Consider the following 24726-nt stretch of genomic DNA (forward strand, 5'->3'; position numbering starts at 1 on the left):
CGAGCCTGCAATGAAAAGGCCTGAAAAGCGGGAAAAATGCAGTTTCAAATCTAATTTTCTCCCAAAAACCAAGAAACGGACAGGAATAACTATCTAAACTTGACTTTACTACTTTACTTATGGTAGGCTTTCAAAACAAGTGTTACAAAAAATGACAATTTTTGCCTTCAGTTCTCCTCTAATGTTGACTTAAATTACTTCCCCCCTAGCTGGAGGAGGAAATTTCATGGCTAAAAAGCCAAAATATGGACCTGCAAACAAAATTGGAACAGGTACAGAAAAAGCTTGTTTTGTGTTTATAGTTCTTGTAAAGAAGCAAACACAGGTTTAATACCATTATTACTGACATGCTACTAGCTAGTCAATTAGCTGTTGGTCTCATGTACCCATGTCAACGCTTAGAATACTTAGAAACTTGAACAAATCTTGCAATATAAATGAGCCTAAACAATGCGTAAGTACATGGCAAACTCTAAAGGCAAATAATACACATTTGCGTACCGCAGGAGTCATGCAGCCCTGTCGCAACTTTTTAATTTATACGGGGAACGAGAATTTTGAATTAACTAACTTGTGATAACCGATCTGAAAAGTGTATTCTTGCCGTCCCGCGTAAAGATTTGGCCTGCTCCATATCACATGTCAAACACCTATTCTTATTGCAAGATGATCCCTCTCTGGTAAGCATCAACATGGACGTTTAGGCGTTATAATCCCATTGCGGGTAAGATGCCGCAAAAAACATATTTTTCTTTTTTTCTTGGAACAAAAATTTCAGAAAGTTAAGTGTACTTTCTTAACTCCAGGTTGGCAGCCCCTAGACCAATTTGGCTGAAATTTGGCCAGCTTATGATTTGTCTCCTCTGACTTTATCCTATTGTTAAAAAAGAAATGCGCGTGTCAAAATCTGAGTCATGGCTTTTTAGAAGAACGCGTCAAGAAGGAAATGCGATGTTTATTGTTCTCTTCGGCTCATTCTTAGCGGGACTGGAGTTGAATTTACACGGACTTATGCTTTCCCAAAAAATGTCTCAATTACGCTATCTCTTACGATTTTGAGAGTTTTAAAGGAATGAGCCGTAATCTGGAACTATTAAGCTTTCAAAAAATGTGTGGTTTGTAGGGGTTTATATGAAAAACGAAAGCGCGAGAGTGATCCACATGTGGACAGTCCTGAAGGGTGGCTGATACCTTAAATGTTAGGTTTACAAATGGGCAAACACAGTGGCAAGCCCACCTTAGATCCTCTTAAAACACTGCTGCAATTTTTAATTAATAAGGGAATTTGATTACTTTTTTCCAAAGAAAGCAATGCAAAATGCATAGTCATACATTTGAAAAAGCTCTTTGTCATTCAGCAGCTGACAGTTCTGGCTTGAAATACATCTTGGCAAATGAACTGTATTGGAGTAAATGTTAGCCATTGGAAGAAAGGACCAAAAAGGCACTCAGAAGGTTGTCCAGATCCAAACACTTGCTGAAGTTGGTCTTCAGACAGAAACCTAGAAATATTTCCATTCTGAAGGACACTAAGTGCCATGACAGTGCCAGAAAAGACATAGTCACCTTACAGGTGTTCCTTTAAACCACTGTCAAAGTAATAATAATAATAATAATAATAATAAAATATTTATATAGCGCCAATATCCTAAAAGTTCAAAAGCGCTTTACAGTTAGAAATATTAAAAACACTTAAGACAAATAAAGTAAAAATAAAAAAATGTCGCTAAAAAGTTATAAAAAAGCTTTCTTAAAAAGGAATTTTTTTAGTTTATGTTTAAAAAGGGACACTAAGGAGCTGTTCTTGATGTCAGATGGAAGAGTGTTCCAAAGTGTAGGAGCTGCTACAGAGAAAGATCTTGCGCCATATGTTTTCAAATTGAAGTGCGGAATGGAAAGAAGTTCTTTAGAAGATGAACGTAGCTGACGAGACGGAGTGTAAGGAGTGAGAAGATCACGAACGTATGAAGGTGCCAGATCGTTTAGGGCCTTGTATGTGATGAGTAGAATTTTAAAGATGATACGATAGTTAACAGGAAGCCAGTGGAGATTAAACAAAATAGGTGTGATGTGTTCGTGTTTTCTAGAGAGGGTGATGAGACGAGCAGCGGCATTCTGGACGTGCTGTAACTTTTTCAAAAGACAGTTTGGTAAGCCATAGAGTAGAGAATTACAGTTATCCAATTTTGAAGAAACAAACGCATGAACAAGTATTTCAGTGGTGGTCGATGACAGGTACTTCCTTATATTGCTGATATTATGGAGATGATAAAAAGATGATTTGCAAATACTTGTAATATGTTCATTAAAACGAAAATGATGGTCAAAAATGACACCGATGTTTCTTGCTTTCTGTGACGAGCAGATGGTTTCATCGACGACAGAGATTTCTTGAAGGGTTGGTCTCGGTAGATGTTTTGCGGAGATCACTAGAAGTTCAGTGTTATCCTTGTTAAGTTTAAGACGATTAATCAACATCCAGTGATCAATCTCACGTACACAGCGCTCGATGTTGGACACAGCTAAATCCTTATCACTGGGTATAGTTGGCTGAAAGGACAGATAAAGTTGTGAATCGTCAGCATAAAAATGATAACTCGAGTTGAATTTTTTTACAATGTCTGAAAGGGGTGAAGTGTAAAGAACGTACAAAATGGGTCCCAACACTGATCCTTGTGGAACACCACATTGAAGAGCATGATCTGAGGAAGCTGCACCATCAACAGAGACATACTGCATACGATTGGACAGATAAGATTTAAACCATAGTAACGGCTTGCCAGTAACTCCAAAGCGCTGTTGTAGACGGAAGAGGAGAATATCATGGTCAACAGTATCGAAAGCAGCAGAGAGGTCCAAAAGTAATAAAATGACCCTTCTACGTTTATCAATTGCTGTGAGGATGTCATTATGCACGCGAATGAGAGCCGTTTCTGTGCTATGATACTGTTTGTAGGCAGACTGTAATGGCTCATTCAGGTTGTTGTTGTTAACATAGGAGATCAGTTGGTTAGCAACCAACTTCTCAATTGCTTTGCTGAGAAAAGTAAGATTCGAAACAGGGCGATAATTTGAAAACTGCGTGTGATCCAGAGAAGGCTTCTTAAGAAGAGGACGTAGCTTAGCAACTTTTAATTGAGAGGGTATTTGGCCAGATTGCAACGAAGTATTTATAATCTTGGTGATAAATGGACGCAGTGTGCTCAAAGCATTTCTTGTGACACAGCCAGGAAGAGGATCAAGATCACATGACTTGGAAGATAATTTCACAACACATTTGCGGACTTCGTCAACATCTACCAAACTGAACTCATCACACGTATAAGGACAGACCCGGTTAACTTCAGGAACTTGATGGATGATGAGAGCTGCATTGTCTAAGTCGACCCGTATTTTGGTGATCTTATCAGAAAAGAACTCGATGAACTTATTTGCGAGATTCGAAGGCGAGTTGCAGGGCAGATATGGTATATCACACTTTCTATGTAATAGACTGTCAATTGTTTTGAAAAGAAGTTTATAGTCCGTCTGATTATAACTGATCAGCTTAGTGTAGTAAGTTCTCTTGGAAGAACAAATTAAAAAGTTGACTACACGGCATTGATCAATAAACAACTGGCGGTCGACTGGAAGTTTGGTCCTTCGCCAACGCCGCTCCAGTCTCCTGCGATCTTTCTTCAAATTGTTTATTTCTTCAGAATACCAAGGTGCAGCCGGACGCAGAGTTATTGTTTTGGTTTTTACAGGAGCGTGGATATCAAGTATGGAACTAAGAACGCCATTATACTCACTGATTAAGTCATCAAGGCACGGAAGCGGTGTGGAAAAGAGACTCGAAAGACTAGAATTCGTGACATCAGAACCAAAACTATCAAAGTCAATTGAACGAAGTTTTCTAAATGTGATAAGCTTCTTTTCCAACACTGGTTTTTTAAGCATCAGATGAAAATGAACGGCAGCGTGATCAGATATAACAAAAGGAGAATCAATTGACAAATTAGAAACAATGTCATCATCTGATCTAGTGATAACAAGATCCAAAGTGTGACCGTCTTTATGTGTAGATCCAATTGTGTGCTGATTAAGATTGAAAACATCCAACAACTGAAGGAATGCGGCTACGTGTTGAGAATCGCAAGTATTAACGTGAAAGTTGAAATCACCGACTATTAATAAGCTGCCAGGAATAGTAACGTATTGTTCCAAGAACGTGAAGAATTCATCCAGGAACATAGCAGGTGTAAAACCATTAGTATTCGAAGGCGGTGGACGATAAACAATGACAATTCTTATACTTTTATCAACCGAGTTCAATAATAAGTCGATGTATTCGAACGAAATAAATTTCCTGTGTGGTTGAAGCTTGATATTAAAACATGATCGAAACAACAAGCCCACTCCACCACCACAACAGGGCCAGATCTTGGAACATGATGAAATGAATAGCCTGTAGGACATAAATCGCGAATGATAAATTCATTATCAGTTTCTGGTTGCAACCATGTTTCCGTTACAGCAAGTAGATCAATGCAATGTTCAGCAACAAAGTCTTTGATGATAAGAGTCTTGTTGTTTACTGAATGCGTGTTAAGAAGGCAGAAATTTACAGGGCCAGTCGCCGATGTATTTCCTCTATCAAACGGTTGACGCGGTATTATTGTTAAGTTGCTGTGGTTTGAGCAATTAGAATTCTTTCTGGAATATGCAGATTTAGATCGGGAAATTAGATTTGAAACCAAAGTTTGAATATTATATGAACAGCGCATTCTTTTCTCCTGAACCTTCCTTCCAGCTCTAGATCCCCTAAATCTCCTTTGACAGAAATTGCCTTGAAAGTACATATTTCGTGAACAGTTCCAAAGAGGGCTCGAAACAAATTGCACTAATGGCGAACCAAGTGTAGAGTTGTTATAGGCATGATTCGTCATCTTTAATGTAGAACACATCGAAGACCTGTATCCTGGATTGACATCATGTTCCCGATGTATTCCTTCAGTCAAAGAAGGACTTGGACCAGGATTAGATTCGACATCCATGTGTATCGTCAGGTCCATTGTCGAAGGCACGGCAATCGAAAGATGACCACGTTTGTGCCATGTACAAATCGAGCGTGTAATTTTGTTCCTACTGTCCACAGTAGTAACGATCAGTGGAAGACCATAAAACTTCGAAGATAAGATAGGAGTGTCTTTAGAAAAACGAAAATTGATGCCAGGCAAACAAACATCAAATGAAAAACAAATAAAAATCGAAAAAATTACAGGAGCAAGGAAGCATGTTACAGCCATCTTGGGCGCATACATTACATTACAAAGTAATCCTTCTTAATTTCTTCAAGGCATAAGCGGAAGAATTCTTTGCTTGGCCCACCAGCATCAACAGCACATTCCCAATAAAATGACCCCTCCCATGTAACCTTGGGATTTGTGACTTCAAAGACAGACTAATATTCCTCCTTAGCACTCTGAAAGATGTTTTCTCTGTTAACAAGGATGAAATTTGTTTCCCCATCTAATGGTGCAAGGGGTCTGTGACATTGAAAGGTCGACCACAGAGTAGAAAATGCTGTGCACATCTTAAAATCTCCACGGGGTTTTCAAAATTTCTCTCTAAGCGGTAATCAATACAGAAATGAACTACCTTCTGCAATTCTGACTCCAGTGAGTAGGCTGCTGCCTGACCTTCACTTGAATCTGATCATCTTGGACCCTCTTCACCTTGTGGGAGTAACACAGTATCATCTAAGGATGGTGAGAGAACCTCTTTTAGATCTGAGGGTGTATTTATCTGTTCACCTCCTTGTTGTAATTCTTGTGATCATTTTGTCCGTTGAGCAAAACAAGAGGGAGCTTTTATTATCACACCATCAACTACCTCTCATGAGCCCAGAGAAAAATGAAATCCTGGAATTCATCACAGTTGTCCCAATAAGTTGTTTCAATTATTCTTTTATGTTACCTGGACTCGGACCAACACAGGGGGGGCAAACTCTTATAATTTTCAGATAGGGGTGTGCCGCAAACGTTCTTAAATCCTGACCCTATTTAAGGACAAAGCAGACAAAAACTGATACCTTGTCAGGGTCAAACCTCCAAAAATGATACCCTATACAGGGGCAAAACAAAAACTGAGAATGGTATGAATAGGTCTCAAATCCACGTAAAATCACTTTGGTAATACTATAACAGAAAGTTTAGTTTTATCAAACCATTTCTTTTATGTTCAGGATGTTTGCACATTGCTTTGTTGGCTTTTACAATTTACATACCCTATCTAAGGATCACCCTAAGAACACAATGCCAGAAGGGGCAAAACTGATACCCTATTTAAGGTTAGAGCACCTCAAAACCCCTACCACCCCCCTACCACCAATATATGGGAGTATCCCCCCTCCCCAGCGAAAAGGTCATCTCCCATAAATATAACGTTTTCTGAACTCATGATTTAATAATAGGATCAGAAAAGTACTTGCAGAACTAGTTGTTTGTGTAGAGTCCCAAATTGGCTGCATTAGTTCTTTTATGTCACACTTTTCATTTTCAGTTACTTCATCTTCCTGAAAGGAAATCAAAACCTGTTACCATTTGCCTACACAGTCAAATACATTCTAATGTCTCACCAGTGATTTTACATTGTAGTGATGCAAGTAGTATCTCCCTGGAGATGGGCAACAGTCCTCTGCTTAAGATTTTCTGGTAGTTTTACATAGCCAATGCCACGTAAATTAAACTATCTGTTGTATATACATTGTGTGTGAGATGCAAGTTCTAAAAATAAATACAAGGTGAAGGAGCTTTTGTACTAATTTTCAGTATTATATAGCAAGGCAAATAAGAAAGGAAAGACAAGAGCCAGAGAGCCAGAACTTCAAATTTCCTGGTTTCAAAAAAATAGATATGAACAAAATATCCAATTTTAGGCCAGAGTACAAAGTATAGACCTCCTTGAGACCCAGTGTTCCAAGTATACACACTATATCACACCAAACCAACCTGTATGAGGGTGTATACAATGAACTATATACAATAGCACACTATTTACACCCATGGCGATAGCACTGAAATTAGGTTTTCAACCTGGAATTTAACAGCAGGCATCAAAAATTATAAACTCTCATTCACATTCAGCTGTCCTTACCCCACTGTCATGCTTTGCGTTCTTGAACGATGGTTCCATGGGAAGAATCTCTTGCATGGGTCAAACGTAAACAGGCTTGTCTTTGAAGACCTTTTGTAGCAGAAAGCCAGACAAAGCCTGGCCCTGACTAGGAGAGGAGCCATTAAACGACAATGAACGGACATCTTACCTCAACATCATCAAATGCTCCCAGCTTGGAAGGGAATAAGGTCTTCAAAAAATCATGCAAAGCTTTCTCATCCCACTCCTTTCAAAAACTAGCAGCCGCAACAACATGGCCATTTTCCATAAGCCACAACCATGCTCCTTGCCTGGGAATTTCTTGTGGTCTGGCCCTCCAAGTAAAATTACGTCCTTAATGAAGAGACCAGTCGGTCACTTTTTGCTTTGCCTTTCTTGCGAGTGTTTTGACCAGCCCTTGAATTATTGAAATTATACGATAGCCTGAAGCGCAGTCAACGTTGAATTTGTGCTGTTACTTGGTCCTTGCTGGGCAGCTGTGGAAGTACCAGTAGTGATGACATTGCTAACAGTGCTAGTAAATCTAGCATTACTGGTATAAATACTGGGAGAGGGCTGGCCTGAGCTTCACCTGAAAATTCGCAACACTTCACCTTCGCCAGAAACTGTTTGTTCTTTCCACCGTTCATCTGAGGTGGATTTGGCTGCCTGTTTTCCAGCTCTCTACCCAATCTACCAATGTTATCAAGGATCTGTTTCACAACAGGATTCATAATTTGTAGCTTACAGTATGTTGCTTCACATTCGCTTCAATCAAAAAAGTGACACCTCGAAGGTTTGGGGGAAAAAGGCGGGAAAATGTCCCACAGTTCCCTGTGCTCCCATCTGTAAACTATTGAAAACTCGCTAGCAAGAAATTTATGAGGCGCCAAAGTGGACAAAACTGCCATTTAGCAATTTTTCTTTCCAATTACATTGATTTTGACTTGGCTACAAGCCGATCACAGAATTTGCATGACATTTCCTCATGTTCTTGACACCTGAGAGAAAAAAATCGATCAAACTCTCGGCTATAAGCCAAACCCCTCGTTATCTTGATAGGAAAGCTCCACTATCCTAGAGCAATCCAGCCCCACTTGGACCTGTGGGTAGGGTTTGGAACAGGATGCAATTTCTCATGCATAAGCATCAACATCATTTATGCTGGTCTAGGTGAATGTGATCGAGATCCTTACGAGTGTTCCATGCATTGACTAGCTGCGATACCACCTCCACCCTCTATGGGAAAAGCAAGAAATCTGTGTGGCAGGCATGGGAGCTGTATCCTGGCATAACTTGACATTTGAGTTCCTTGCCAATAACCCTTTTCAGCAGCTTACAGTTGATTCTGAACATTTCAAGCAAATTGACAGGTTCACCATCATATTACTCGACAAGTTGAGCCCATTAGATTTCATTAACAGGACAAGAATGGGCCTCGCGCACGATGTTGGTGTACAAATCAAAATTAGCGAAAATCGGACAAAAATTTGTTTTAGAAATGCTGTAATTCACAGGTTATTAATTTTTTTCTCTTCAAATGAGCACCATCTTGTAATGATTTTTATGTAGTTTCCTTCCATCTCAGCTACGTCTCAAAAGCATTTGCGCCCTTCTTGTAAGGAGTCAAAATCCGACACACTGTCCATTCTAAACTTCGAAAGTAGCGTAACACATTGGGCCGTATTTTACGCTATTCTTATTGCGCCCACTGCAGGCACGATTTGCCATTTTTGCCTTTTTGGCAAATTTTGCTTTTTGCCAAAATCGCGCACGTTGCTCCTTTTGCTTTTGCCTTTCGCGCTAGCAAAAAAATTGCGCCCTTTTGGCTTTTTGCGTATTTTGCCTTTATTCTGAGTGCAGCAAACTGAGTAAGCTTCCTTAACCGTATTACAGGTTTCGCAAGGCAAAGCGTTGCAAATTATTGTTGAGCGAGGTCTTTCTTTAGTAGGATTTCCAGCTAGCTATTTTACTCTTTAGCAATTAGACTCACTTTCCACACATAGATCTAGAAGCAAGTAAGCAGGCCTTCTCATATGACAATTTATAAATTTCTTTAATTTGATTGCTTGTTAACAGTAAAGTAGCTGATAAAATGGCGGACAAACTTTGTTGCGAGTGTATGCTGTTTATGATTTTAAAGCACAAGATACCTTAGCACTTAAGTCAAGTTATAAACAAACATGAAAGCTTACTTGACATCATTTTTTTCTGATATTTTTAGTTTACCTTCATTTCCATAGATGGCAGTGCTCAGAGCTCTTCTGTATGCTGTGACTACAACTAAGCTCATAAGTTTGTATGAGTTGACAAGCCTTCGTCTGGCCGATACATTCCAACAAAGTGTAGCGCAAAATACACGACCCGAGGAACGTGAAACCATAGTTGTAAAAATAAAAGTCCATTTGTCATAAATTGTCGCTGTTTTACATTTCTTCTTGGCTGCATTTCTTTTTTCAATCATACTCTTACCCTACCCCTGCTGCCTTCTACTGCCCCCTCTCCACAGAGAAAAAAAACCTTTGCCTTGCACGTGTCTCTCAGCAGAGCTTGATCTTGGAGCGATAACGTAAGAAAAAGAATCCATTGAAATGTAATGAATTTTTTCAAACTCTTAAAATACTTTTCTCAAACGTTAGTGCGAGAAATATGAAGATGAAGTCTTTTCTTGTTGCACTCTCTCAGGAAAACAACTTCAAAGCTGCCGGGGCAAGGTTCAAACTTGATAGTGCTCTCACGTATAAAACAAAACCGGTCGACCACATATACCATATGTTTATTTATTTTGGACACTAACAGTCTTATAGTCTGGTGGTCGATCAAGAAAACGGAGGGCTGGTTTCACTTCCTCTCGAAAACATAGAGTAGAAGATGCCGCCATTCAGCTCAAGTGGAAAACTTTGCATTGAACTCTGCAAGATGAAAAACAAGGTCAACGTTCATTCTGCACCGAAAAATGATTGAGCTAAACCGTACACGATTTCCTGATAAAATGATAATTTTGGCCATCCACTTACTAACTCAAATAGACGGAAAGTTTCAGCAAATTTACTTTTCGGAAGCCATCAAGAGTTTAAAGTTTTTCAAAGGCAGTTAACCCTACGATTTGGTTGAATGAATAGGGACTGCACAATCATTTATTGAAGATCCGCACGACAAAACACCAAACAGTCATTTTATTATCTACGTATACGTTTATATTTAACTTAATCGACCAGGTTAAAAGTTTCCTCAGTTGTCATTTTTTTTGTTAGTCATAAAAGATCTTGTGTGATTATTTACAGACTACAGTCATTTTGGGAAGTCAACATAATACTTTCCCTACCCCCTACGGTACTAGAAAAGACCAATGCATAGGTTTAAACACGGAGCGATCCTATAATAAAAGGCAAGGACACGCCACGTTTGAAGCACTTTGTTGGCTTTTTTGTCCACTGGTGGAAAGCTGAAATAACAGTCGCATAACATAGAAGTCATGTAGAAATAGCGTTTTAATCGTTAAAACAACGGAGTCATTTACAAATCTGGGAAGTTATATGGTATGAATTGTGTAGTAGACTGAGAAGCCTGTATAGTCACCTGCTTTTTTCATCGCATAAAATGAAATTACAAAAATTCCTACAAAAAAGCTTGTTAACAAACGCAGTACTCACTCACTGACGTAACGCTTAACCTCCTACACAGAGGCTGTTTGGGCAATCTTCCTTGATGAGCCCAAAGAGGGTCTAGGTAGCAGGTCACAAGTTTTAAAACACAAAGTTTAATAAATCATCTTTAATTTGCCTTCTTTACCAATACAGAATGACAGACAGAAAATATAAACAATGGAGCTATGCTCTATTTTACTTCATCGAAACTAACGAGGTTGCAATTGGCAAAACCAGTTTAGTGATTGACGGTTATAAAAACCTGACCAAAGGAGGCTACGTAAAACTACATTGGCCAGGTGATAGCAGGGAGTATGTAGATAGAGTTTTGGATCTAGCAGGTTGGTTTTTCCTATTGGAATCAAATCTCCAAGCTCTACTTGTCAGGGTAAAAATTGCTGAGTGATCTGACAGCGTAGTTCAGCGCTGTGCAATTGTTGAGTGAGCCTTAGGCGGAACCTTGCCGTAATATCGGAATTATTAGGATTTGTATATATGTTAGATAGGACAAATATTAAATTTTACAGTGTGTTGTTAAATTTTAGATGATCGTTTAGAGGCGATTTGAGCGAATTTTAGAAAGCAACCGGAAATTCAGTTTATCAGCCCTAAAATTGGTGCAACCAGCAGGCATACATACATACATACATACTTTATTGACTTTCCCTTTAGAGGCTTTTCAAAGACAATACAATAATAATTTAAAACTACTTAAAAACTCTACGATTCATTAAGATTAATTAACTAGAATTAGGAATCTATAAAATCCTTAATAAGTTTACGTTTAAGATAAAACTTAAAAGCAGATACTTTCTCGAGAGTTTTTAGAGAGCTATCCATGGAGTTCCAGATACTGACTGTTCTGTAATAGAACGTTCTCTGACCACTGGCAGACTTAAAAAGAGGAATGTTCAGCATTTGTGAACTTCTTGTGGCACGTCCGCTTATTTCTCCTCGCTTACTGAACTGGGAAGACAGATACTCCGGCACGCGAGCTGTTAGACATTTGTAGGCCATGATAGCGCTCCTGAAATATAACTGAGTCGCGACTGGTAGCCATTTAAGCTCTTTTAAAACTGGTGTGATGTGATCATATTTGTGTGTACTGGTCGCAATTCGAGCGGCAAAGTTCTGAATACCTTGTAATTTATTTATATTACTTTTTGATGTATTCGCCCACACGTTCGAACAATAAAAAAGTTTACTAAAAACTAAAGTATTTATAATAGTTAGTAGGGTGCACTTGTCAAAAACATGCTTTGTGCGGCTTATTTGACCGAGACAAGACATACAGGAGGAGACAGTTTTGGTAATGTGTTCGTCATAGGTCAGGTTCTTGTCCAAAATCACCCCAAGATCTTTAGCGGTGTGCTCCGGTACGAGTTCTCTTCCCATGAAGGTGAGGCTGGGAGTGTCCAGTCTGGAATGCATTTGCCTGCTGCCAAACACCATGAGTTTAGTTTTGCTTGGGTTCAACAATAAATGGTTGTTGGAACACCATTGGCCTATTCTATGCAAATCAACTCTTAAGTCAGCAAAGGCGTTTACAGTATCTTTCATTTTGAAGGATATAACTAGCTTAGTGTCGTCCACATAGCTCTGGACGCTGCAATTCTGTGGTGCTGAAGAAAGATCATTTGTGTAAATGCTAAATAAAAGTGGTCCCAGTATACTTCCCTGCGGAACGCCACAGACTATGGGCAAGGGCTCTGACAATGTTGAATGGATTCGAACCACTTGTCGTCTATCATTAAGGTAGCTACCAAACCACTGGATAACTGGATCTGAGGCGCCTACATCTCGCAACTTCAAAATTAGGGTTTCGTGGTTGACACTGTCGAATGCCTTACTCATGTCTAAGAACACTACCGAAGTCAACATCTTCTGGTCTATCGCTTTAAGAATAGTGTCGGTTGTTTCTATGACAGATGTTTCGGTTGAGTGCCATTTTTTGTTGCCGCATTTTTTGTTGTGATAACAACGACAACAACAACTTTAGTTTACCCCACATAAATTTTGCAAGGAAAAGCATAAAGAAATAAATAAATTATAGTAGAAAGGGGTATTGACCTCCTAAAATAACTAAAGAGTTAAGAAGATTAGAAAGCCATTTTACCTGGGGTGTGGTGAGTAGAGCCATTACATAAGGGAAGTCAGGACTATTTCAAGTTCCAATAGTATTTCTACAGAGGAACTATACTCTGAAATTAAACTTTTTCCTGTAGCTATTGGGCTTATGTCCCATATAACTAACATGTCTTCTCCTCTCTTTATCTACAAAGTGAGTCACCCGACTTAATATTCTGTCCGATCGTGATTCTTTTTGGTTATTTTAAGCATTCTTCTGTCGGTGTGGGAAGGTGAAATCTTCGAATAGCTACTATGAGATGTCTTCTAACTGCTTTCTCTTTAGGTACGCAAATGAGCCTGTCCAAAAAAGAGCAGGAGGCCATAGAAGCCATCGACAAAAACCAACTCTGGACCTTGGCAGATGAGGCTACTTTACGAAACAATGATGGTATGGATTAGACCTCACACTGTGATTCTGCGACCTTGTGTAGCGTACGTTGTTCTTATTGTTGCTTGGGTAATCTGTCCCCTTGTGATTCTTATTGGTTATTTTAAGCATTCTTCTGTCGGTGTGGGAAGGTGAAACCTTTGAATAGCTACTAAGAGATATCTTTCAACTCCTTTCTCTTTAGATACGCAAATGAACCTATCCAAAAAAGAGCAGGAGGACATAGAAGCCATCGACAAAAACCAAGTTCGGGCCGAGGCCGATGAGGCTCCTTTACCAAACAATGATGGTATGCATTAGACCTCACCGTGATTTTGTGATCTTGTGTAGCATGCATTGTGCTTATTGTTGCTAATATAAATAATTCAAATCAGCAAATACATCCCTAACCACTGAGCAGACAACCTGCCGTGTAGAGACAGAAAGCCCTCCAGCATCTCTCAGATTTCAAGTAGAAATAATAAAGGAAGATGTCTCAGACATCAAGGAGCAGCTTGCACGAGTCTTGTCCAATCAGGCTAAAATTCTGGATAGCTTGGCCAAACCGTCAGACGGAAGTTGTGCTTCACCAAGTACTTACCCATTTTTCAGTCCACTGCCGCTGTTTCCTGACTTCCTTTCTTTCAATCCGCCCATGCAGTCTACAGGAGGAGCTACACAAACTAGTTTAGAGAATACGACCATCCCTTCATTCGTAAACCAACCTCTCTGTCCGTCCCAGATACCGCTCAGTCAGCCAACATTTCAAGTTACGCCTCATGCGTCTGTTGAACAAGACCAGTTCAGTGATCCTCCTTCCCTCGGCATGCCTCCTTCCCCCTCAAGTTACCCCTCCCAAGCTGTTCCCATAGCTTTCCCTCCAGCTGTCCCCCAAGCTGCCCCCCCAAGATACACCCCAAGCTGCCCATCAAGCTTCCCCCCAAACTGCCCATCAAGCTTCCCTCCAAGCTGCCCCCCAAGATACCCCCCAAACTGCCCGTCAAGCTTCCCCCCAAGCTGCCCATCAAGCTTCCCCCCCAAGCTGCCCCCCAAACTGGTAAACTTCATCATAAGCCACAGTCGTTCCCTGCTGAGTCAGTGGTCTAGGAGCTTTACAGAACAAGGCCAAAATATAACTTCTGCGTTCACTTACTCTCTTTGCTTTACAACAGAGAAGAGCTCGTGGACTGCAGCGTTAACGGCGGGCACGGTAAATGGCCTCTAAATAATGATACAAAGTTATTTTTACATGAAACTTTTTTCATGTACTACCCTGCCGCTTCAAAGCAGGAACAAGAAGAGGAATGGAAGAGGTGTACAAATGCACTGAACTCCCACTTGTGTAAATATGTATGTTGGTTTCTATGTAAGAGAAAGTTCCACTTTATTGAAAAATTTACATGCATTGTCATATGTGTTGTTTAGGATGAGTTCCACTGAATTAGGTAGTTTACTCACGTGATATCATATTCACAGTGACCGTCATACCCTTTTCACGACTTTGTTAAAGTGTGGTTGTCTGGTGTGCTCAGTTTTGAAAATATTGTAGCGAAAGTTACAGAGTACATTTGTGTCTGACCCTACCCCCCTTACAGTAGATATTGTCATGTGGTTTTGTTGGATGTGTATTACACATAACCACTCATTGTTAGCTTGGTTGAGTTCTGAAGCGCAAGAAATGGCAACATCACACTGGTGGCAGCGGTGTTCAACGCCTATCATGCCGCAAAATCCCTTCAAACAGGATTTGGATGATCTTAGGCAGTTTTTTGTTTGATCCAAGGTTATGGAAAGCTCAGATACTCAAGTTGCGGAAACACCACATGCAAAGTCAAATCCATTCTGCAGCGACAATGGTTTGAAAATGAACTCATTGCTGCAGTATCGTGGAAAACGAGCTGGAAGATCTAAAGAGTTTCAGTGTGACAATAGAACGATATCAGTTCTCAACCGACCTCGCTATACGCGGACCTTTCGACATGCAAGGGTGCGAATTCTCACATCTCTTACATTTTGTGATTCTCCACGGCCTCCCTCAATCTCTCACTCGAAACTGACTACAGTCAGCTTTGCTCTTTTCAACGCCCGATCTGTGAGAAACAAATGGTTACCGATAAAGGATTACATCGTTAGCAACAATATTGATATTTTTGCTCTCACTGAAACTTGGCTCCATCCTGATCGCGATGATCAAATAATTGGGGATTTAACTCCTGATGGATATTCGTTTAACCATGTGCCCAGACAACTTGGTAATGGTGGCGGTGTGGGTATTCTTATCAAGAATGGACTTCATGTGAAGGAGTCAACTGGAAGAACTCGTGATTTTACTTCCTTTGAGTTTATTGACTTGCTGATCATGTTTGCTTCCTCTCCGGAATTTCCTGTCCTGGTTAATTATCGCCCTCCTTCTTGCAATTGTTCAATGTTTCTTGATGATTTTGGCCGCCTAATGGAGCAATATATCACAGACTCTTCGCATCTTCTAGTTGCTGGTGATTTTAATTATCGTATTGATGATGCTGGCGGCAAAGCCTCATCTGATTTTTGCAATCTGCTTGGATCACTAAATTGAAAGCAGCATGTTAATAAGCCAACGCACAGTGCTGGTCACACTTTAGACCTTTTAATCACGAGAGATGAGCCTCTAGCCCTTAACATTTCAGTTTGTGATCCTGCACTATCTGATCATTTTGTTGTTCATTGTGATATATCGATAGCCAAACCTAGCTTTGAAAGAAAACAAATTAAATTTTGCAAGCTAAAGACCATAGACACTGGAATATTTTGTGATGAACTTCCCAATTCATCACTTTTGTTGCATCCACTGGATGATCTTCATCAATTAGTTGCTTTCTACAACTCTGCATTGGTTTCTATCCTGAACAAACATGCTCCAGTCAAAAGACACGTCATCACTATTCGCCCTGCTGCTCCTTGGTATACGGAGGAAATCAACTGAAAAAAGAAAGCGAAGGAGACTAGAAAGGCAATGGCATGTGACTTGGTCAGCTTCTGATCATAATAATTTTGTTTGACAGTGTCACGCTGTAAACAATATGTTGTCATCATCAAGATTGAATTATTACTCTAGATTGGTCACTGAAAACCAATGTGATTTGAGAAAATTGCTTTCGACTTTTTCGAAATTGCTTCACCAGCACCCAGAAACCAGGTTTCCGCAACATGAGAGTACCACATCATTAGCACAGGAGTTTATTGCGTTCTTTGACAATAAAATCAGGAGAATTCGTGAAGACCTTAATCGACCTGACAATGTTCTTGAGTTCAGAGACGATGCTGCTGAATGTCAATTTACTACCTTTGCAAGTGTCTCATTGACTGAACTTATGGCAATTGTTGGATCTATTTATTTAAAGTCTTGTAATCCAGACCCTATTCCTGGTTCTATCATGAAGGACTGCTTTACCACTGTTCGACCAGTGATAACCAAGATTGTCAACCTTTCAATGGAATCTGGTAGACTTCCTACTGATCTTAAAGTGGCCAGCGTCAAACCACTGCTCAAGAAGCAAGCTTTAAGCTCAGATGAATTCAAGAATTTTAGGCCAATTTCGAACTTAAGTTTTCTGTCTAAAATTATCGAGAAATGTGTTGCCAAGCAGCTTACTGCTTATTTAGATGCCAATAATCTTAACGTCATTTATCAGTCAGCGTACAGAAAACTACACAGTACTGACACAGCCTTAATCCGTGTTCATAATGATATTGCTATGGCGTTAGACCACAAAAGATCAGTGATTTTGCTACTCCTTGATCTTTCGGCAGCATTTGACACTGTTGATCACTGTATTTTACTTTCGCGCCTTTCTTCTCAATTTGGAATTGGTGGTACGGCATTGGAATGGTTTCGGTCGTACTTGAGGGACCGCACTCAATTTGTGAATGTCAATGGTTCGATGTCTGAGCGTCATGTTCTGCAGTTTGGTGTACCCCAGGGATCTGTCCTGGGTCCGCTGTTATACTCCCTGTACACTTCTCCACTGAGTGACATCGCCAATAAACACGGGTTAAGTTTTCATTTTTATGCTGATATGCAGCTATGTAACTTTTGAGACGTCATCCCTTAATGAGATGGAAGTGAGCAAAAGTAAGTTGGAAGCCTGTGTACAAGAAATTGATACCTGGATGCTTCTTAATAAGTTAAAATTAAACAGAGAGAAAACTGAGCTTCTTTCGATATCATCTGTACACTGTACTCGACCTCCTTTGTTAAATCTTGATATCTGTGATGAGAGAGTGCTGACTTCACCAAAAGCAGGCAACATCGGAGTTATCTTAGACGAATATGAGTATGGTTCCTCAGGTGACAGCAATGTGCAAATCGGTATTCTATCATCTCCGTAAAATCAGCGTCATTTGTAAATATCTTACCTTTGATGCAGCCCAGCTTCTTGTTCACGCTCTCATTACATCAAAGCTTGACTACTGTAATTCGTTACTATATGGTTTACCCAAACACGTGACTAAACAGCTCCAACGTGTGCAGAACACTGCTGCTCGAATTGTTTCTCTCTCACCAAAGTTCTGTCATATTACACCGGTTCTTATGAGTCTCCACTGACTCCCAATAGATCTCAGAATCGAATTTAAAATACTCATCATTACCTACAAGACTCTCCATGGCCTAGCTCCTGCTTATATTGAGGATCTCCTTGACAGCTACATTCTGGGACGTTATCTAAGATCTGCAGAAACAAATTTACTCGTTACGCCTGGCTTCAAACTAAATAGTTATGGCCGCCGTGCTTTCTCTGTTGCTGCAGCGTTGCTTTGGAACAGTCTCCCACAACATGTTAAGGACGCAGAATCGCTGGACATTTAAAAGAGAGCTGAAAACACTTTTTTAAGCGTGCCTTTTTAAATTGAAAATTTTATTGTAGTTATTTATTTTAATTTATCTTCTAGCTTTTTACTTCTTTTCGTAATATGAATTTTTAACCTTGTAAATAGCACCTTTGGACCCTTGGGAAAGGGCGCTTTAGAAATATTATTATTATTATTATTATTATTATTATTATTATTATTATTATTATTATTCGCTGAGCCAACAACACCGCTCGCAACATCAGCAGGTCAACCGGTATATAAACGGTTGAACCAAGGAGGAAAAGGCGATGTTTTTGGCAGCAAGTCTACGTGGCAAAAGCCGAAAGTTATTGAGTGGTTTAACAGACTCAGAGGGCTGACAGTACGCCAAAATTGTGGAAAGGTTGCAACTACGCTTCGGTGTTGAAAAACAAGCGGAATTACATCAGACTAGACTGTTGAATCGCCAGCAGTTTGAAGGTGAGAGTCTACAAATGCTACCTACTGATATTCGTTCAATGGTAGACTTAGCAAATCAGGATCTAGGTACTCCTGTGCAGGAACGCTTTGCTGTACAACATTTTATTGATGCTTTAAATGACAAAGATGACTGGTTGTACCTTAAGCGGGAGAAACCCAACACACTTGATGACACCCTTTCCCTCGCAAGAGAACTAGAATCCCTCAGACTGTTAGATAGTAATAATTCTTTCAGGTGGGCTGATACTAAAGTTAGAGCCATGGAAACCGAACGAACACAATTACAAATGAAAGTTGATGGGCTTAAGCACAAAATAGACAAGCAGCAACACCAATTAGAAGCCCAGGCAAACATCATTGCCCAGTTAAATCAGTTTCTGGCCAAACAACAGCAGCCACAGGGACCCCCCAGGGGAAGGTGGGAATGTTGGATTTGTGGAGAGAGTGGACACTTAAGAAAACAATGCCCCAGATACAGAGCAAGACTGGAATCTACCCAGCCTCCGGGAAACGGGAGGAGGGTGTCCCCAAGGGCCCCAGAGGATGCCTGAGCAACCACTTACAAGGGCTTAAAGTTAATGACACTGTTGTTAGCAATTGTGATGGAGGAATGACCGTGCTGCCTGATCAGAAATCCCGGTCATATGGACTTTATGTTATTGGTTTTATTGGACAGTGTAAGCTTGTTTGGCTGGTGGACACGGGTGCAATGAGAAATATCTTATCCTATGAGTGCTACAACAGGTTGCCTGAGAGTTTGAAGTTTCCCTTGCATGAAGATGGTTCACAAGTGTCTGTAGCAGATGGCTGTAAAACCAGTACATACGGCTCTGGTAGGTTGTTAGTGAAAATTGGAAGTCAAGATGTTAACATTAGCGTGTTGATAGCAGACATTGAAGATTCTGCCATACTAGGCATGGAATTCCTGTCAGATGTGTATTGTTCCGAAAGACCTGTACAGATATTTTTCCACTCTCAGGAAGTGCAAGAATAAGTACAATTGTTTAGCTCATGAAATGCTGCTAATTAGAGAGCTAACACCATCTCTCAGTGTCCAGTCAGACTCTATTCAAGCAAAAGTATTTGCATGACATTGCAAATGTAATTACAAAGTATTTTAATTTTGAGCAAATTTTCTGAGTTTATCTTTTTGTATTTTGTTACATTAGTGCTTAGTATTACGTAAGTGATTGATTCTTATTACATTAGTGAGTGATACAACATCAACATAAATGCCATACTAACTTTGGCGGATCCTCAGAGTCAATGGATGCTAATGGCTTACCGAACATTTTTGAAAGGTCAGTCAAACAGCATGGTTTGCGCAATTTGGGATTTTTAGGAGATCATTTTAAGGAGATCATGACAGCAAGGCCCACAAACTCTTAGTTGAAAAGCCTGTATATGGTGATGCTGTGGTAGAAAAACTTGAATGTGTGGGCCATGTGCAAACGTGCTTAGGTTCAGGCCTTCATTCCCTAAAGAGGCTCAGAAAGCCTTTTGGGTTATGGTAGACATATTGGAGGAAAGGGGAGCCTGACAGACAAACGTATTGATAAGAGTTTATCACAGAAAGACCATCAAAAAGAACAAGTACAGTCTTGATGCAATGCAGAATGCAATAATGGCTATTTGACACCACAGCAAGTCAACTGATGACAGTTCAAACTATGATCTCTGTCCTGAGGGGGAACTTCGTGGTTTGGTTTCCAGAGAGATGATCTCAGTAACAGCAGATTATACTCTCAAAGATCCACTTTCAAAGGCAGAAGCTAATGCCATATTACCAATCTTTGAACCCTGAGTGAGAAAAGTCTTCTATCAAAATGTTTATGTGGTGGTACCTGAAATTAAAAAGAAGTGATCATTGGACTGATTTGGCAGCATACATGGTAGTAGCACACTTTAATGATTGTTCATCAGAATAACTGAAGTGTCAAATGGAAAGCTCACAAGTTAATTTTGCCTAATCAAATCCATCCATGCACATGAAATGTACCCAATTAACAAAAGAAAACTGGTGTGCCTGGTTTCTATTAGCACCACAATTTAGCAATTCTTTTGGAGAGTTCCAACTGGAAGCAAGCAAAATGGAAAATGTTAGTTTGTTATTTTAATGAATATACCTTCTTAGACCACCGTTCTTACACTTTCATGCTATGCTTCATCCACCGCCAGAGACTGCATCATTCCAACCTCAGTTGATAAACATTTCTAATTCTGACACAATTTTGCTAATTTCTTCCCTCCTTGATGCAAAGTTACAGACAACTTTTGGTGATTTCAAGTGCTCCTTGGACAAATGGGAGGTTGAGACTTGGCATGAACTAAGACCGCTAGTTCACTTCAATTTAAAGGAAGCAGAATCCAATTTGAGTTAAATTCACAGGTCCTTGACTGCCTTGATCTGGCTATCTCTAATTTGTCTGACAGAAACCTGCTGGCAGTTCAAGGACATCTCCAAAAGGCCAAGTCTAACCTTGAGAAGCACATTAAAGTTGATCCACTTTGCTGAGAAAAGTCCCACTGGCTGGGCTCAGTTGAGGAATATGAGTCTGATGAGCTTGCTGAAGATTCTGAAGATGAGAAGCTTCGAGCAGCTGAGTGACATGCATTTGCCAAGGTCAAACAGAAGTCAGCCAAACCTTGTGGTTAAAGGTTGTGAAATGTTCCCAAATCCCAATATTTTTAAGCTACACACATTTCCCGGATCTTCTGCTTCTGCTGCATCTCTTCCACTTTCTCCTCACTCCAATGTTTCTCAGCCTTTTCATGCCATACAAGTCCAGCCTTCTGACATCTCCTTTAGCTGCAATCAGCATACACATGGACACTGGGCTAATTTGCCAGCCTGCCCCCTATTCTAGAAGACAAGAGGTAGTTTCACCAACACTGGCATCAGAGCGGTGTCCACAAAGTCAACCACCATCTGATTTGGCAAATGTTCTTGCAAGATTGGGTCCAGATAAGTACTCTCACTTTGGCTTTGATGGATCACATTTCTCTTGATTCTAACTTTGCTGAATATTTTGAAGGCTATAGTCAGGTTATCGTTAAGGGTAGGCTTAAAGCTAATATTTCAAAATATTGGTGTCTCTAAGCATATTTTACATACCATTTGATTATAAGGATAAATGTATGTGAATCCCTGTTAAGTTACTTCCCTGGCTTGATTTTCATTGGGATTTTTCCTGGGGTTTATTGTTTATTCCTGAAGATAAGATATCAGTTTTGCTGGCATCCATTGGAGAGGATTCTAGTTCTTGCATAGTTACTCCAAGGATTCTGGCCCAGTTTACTGGGTGAATCATTTCCTGTGTGCTTGTTTTTGGTCATATTTGCAAAATTATGACGAAAACACTGCATTCTGTTATTGCCAGCAGCGCTTATTGGAATGCCATGTTTATTCTTACTACTGAAGCTATTTCCGAGTTAAATTATTGGAGTGCCAATGCTCTGGCACTCAATTCTAGACCTTTTGTATATCCAGTAAATATCCTTCATTACATTGTATATTACAATGCTAGTGAGGGTGTTTGCGCTTCTCATACCATATTCAACCGCTTACAAGTCAACCTTTTATTAACTAAAAGTCACCCCAAAAAATCACACTCGACTCATACGTAAGTCATACACACAGAGCCAACCAGAGAGTCCCATAACTGATACTAATCAGCATAACAATTGCGTAAAATATGCTCTAAAACCAAGGTTACAAAACCAGTTCAAATATTGTGTTCATGTTTGGTCAGCTGGCAGGGCACTTTTTTGACAACAGTTAAGTTTCAAATAACAAAGTTCAAGTGGTTTAAATACAAATATACTGAAGATGCTTACTTGCGTATGTCCTTATTTGTGGGGCATACATTTCGTCCTTACAGAGCTGTTGTTTATTACATGTTCCAGTTTCATTTCCATTGAACTATCATGATAGCTAGGTAATCTGGCAAACACTGTTGTTTTCCTTGTCTTGCGTAGCCTTGTCGGTTGCAAGCGTGGGCCAATTGTATACTGTAACCAATGGTTTGCTTTTCTTGTTACTTGTGTGCACCAATTACTAGACTGTAAACAAGTACTTTTGTTTTGTTTGTTGCTAGCAACCACAAAAGGACCAATCAAACTGAAACAACTGGTAAACAAGATAACCAAACATACTTGAGTGTCTTAAGTTGTCATTTTTAACAAGGTCTCAACCACATTACTCTCCAAATACTAAACTTCATAAAGCACGTGGAGTCATTAGTAACCAGTACTCATAGTTTTCGTAGTATTTGTAGTTTGGTTACTAAGTCATACAACTAGTGAGACAATCTCAGATAGTAGACTAGTAGGGCTTTTCCCCTTAGCAGTGAGTACGTTTCAAGGTTGTATTTTCATTCAAGGTCCGAAAATTACGTACAATTACTGTTTGTCACAACAGCTTTTAAATTTTACTCTGCTGTATTAAGATGATTTTCGTTCATTTTAAATTCAATAATACATTGAACAAACGTGACAATTTAGCTCTTCCCGCCAACTTTGTAACTTGATACTTTTGTTTTCCTCACAAAGTTATGTAACATGAAATTCTTGTCTTCTCCAAAACACACGGAAGATGAGCTTGTTTTGGGGAATAAATGAAAGAAAGTTAATTATCTGATGAAGAAATGGAAGAGAAACAGTTTTGTTTTTTCTCAAAACGCAAAGTTTCTTATTACAGATGAACAAGAACTAATTTAGTTATCACATAGTCACGGAATATCACTTTATTTTTCTGTTGCCACCTTTGTTGTTAACAATAAAACAATTCAAAATTAACACGCAACAATATTGATTGATACCACTGGGAAGCATTTCAATGAGAAGTACTGAAGGTAAACAGCGCTACTTGGCCAATATTATCCTGCATCAATGAATGAGTCTCCTCAAAGACTGATTAAATTAATTTGCGCTTTCACTAGGTGCCACAGAGTCTACAGTGATATTTGAGCACTTTCCTGGTTTCTTTTGTCACAAATTTACATTTTGCAGAATATTAAAGCCACTAACTCGGGAACTTTTTGGTCTCTCTTACAGATGCAGTTAAGGCAAGAAATAAATAAACCGCTAATGAGAAACTTCACATTTCCCTTCTTTATTTAAACCCTGACAAACATACTATTGCAGTTTGAAAACAGATGATATTTGTTGAACCGACTGGTGGGTAATTCTAAAAGATATGTTTAACTTTTACACTAAAAAGGGACGAGTGGCACTACCTAGTACCTGCAGGGTTTCAATCAAGCCATTCATCAAACCTCTTCAGCATTACTTTGGTCTACCAAAGTTCTTTTCTACCTTACAAACAAGACATATCAACATCACTCAATGTATCAACAACAGTTTATAGAGGGGACCTCAACTTGTTCATTATAAATACACAGGAAAATACTGGACTTTTCCATTGTGTTTTCTATTGTGTTATACCCGTCCGTAAAGCCTTGGTTGTTCAGATAAAAATGCTGAGTTTACCAAAAGACTGGAGTTGAAACAGTACTGAAATTATTCAAGTATAAATTTTAAAGCTGTAACTAGACGCTTTGCTGCGTGTACCCAGGCAGTCGTTATACTGAGAAGCAATAGCTATATTGCAATTGAGCTAACTGTTCTGCATTTGAAGTTGTATGAAATTCAATCGAATTGATGTGCTTAAGCTATTCTTCTTTTGATTGCATTTCTTGGAATCAATGAATAGCTTATTACTCGTTTGCAAGTCTTTAGGGTGTGAAATGAGTCAAAGTCTTTATATCAACCTATAAACATTTCAGTCTATTTTCCTTAGCCTTTGTCTTTATTTGTGTTTCTCAAGCAAGCGAGACATTTTGAATTTCATAGTTATGGCGATGCGTGACATAGACCTACGAACGCGGTTGTCGAAATCACACTTATCTCAAGATTTTTAGCCCATTTAGAAGTTAAAGTATTAGGAAAAGTGCTTATGTAAATGCTTGTTTGTTCAGTACAGATAATCAGTCGCCTAGATAGCCAAAGTAAGTTCCAGATGTTTACAATATTTTCTGGCCGCAATGTAGGTGTACCACGGAGGTACACCAACATGGTGGTTCCATACTGGTCTCTGTAAATTTGTGCAAAATATTTTGATGAATATCTGAGCTT

At 39.5% G+C, this 24726-nt stretch overlaps 2 protein-coding genes and 2 pseudogenes across 2 annotated transcripts in view; all 4 read left to right on the top strand.

Moving 5' to 3' along the window:
- Window positions 1-24726, top strand: part of LOC145501132 (uncharacterized) — a 329746-nt gene that overhangs the window by 197906 nt on the left and 107114 nt on the right. The gene's annotated exons all lie outside the window — the stretch shown is intronic.
- Window positions 15068-16243, top strand: LOC145501030 (uncharacterized; annotated as a pseudogene).
- Window positions 17377-18127, top strand: LOC145501463 (uncharacterized). Its single transcript, XM_081480935.1, has 2 exons — window positions 17377-17608; window positions 17877-18127. Exons 1-2 carry the CDS (start codon window positions 17377-17379, stop codon window positions 18125-18127), a joined length of 483 nt encoding a protein of 160 aa, XP_081337061.1.
- Window positions 20751-21458, top strand: LOC145501097 (uncharacterized; annotated as a pseudogene).

Source organism: Orbicella franksi, chromosome 10, assembly GCF_964199315.1.
Source record: "Orbicella franksi chromosome 10, jaOrbFran1.1, whole genome shotgun sequence".
NCBI classification, from domain to species: Eukaryota; Metazoa; Cnidaria; class Anthozoa; order Scleractinia; family Merulinidae; genus Orbicella; species Orbicella franksi.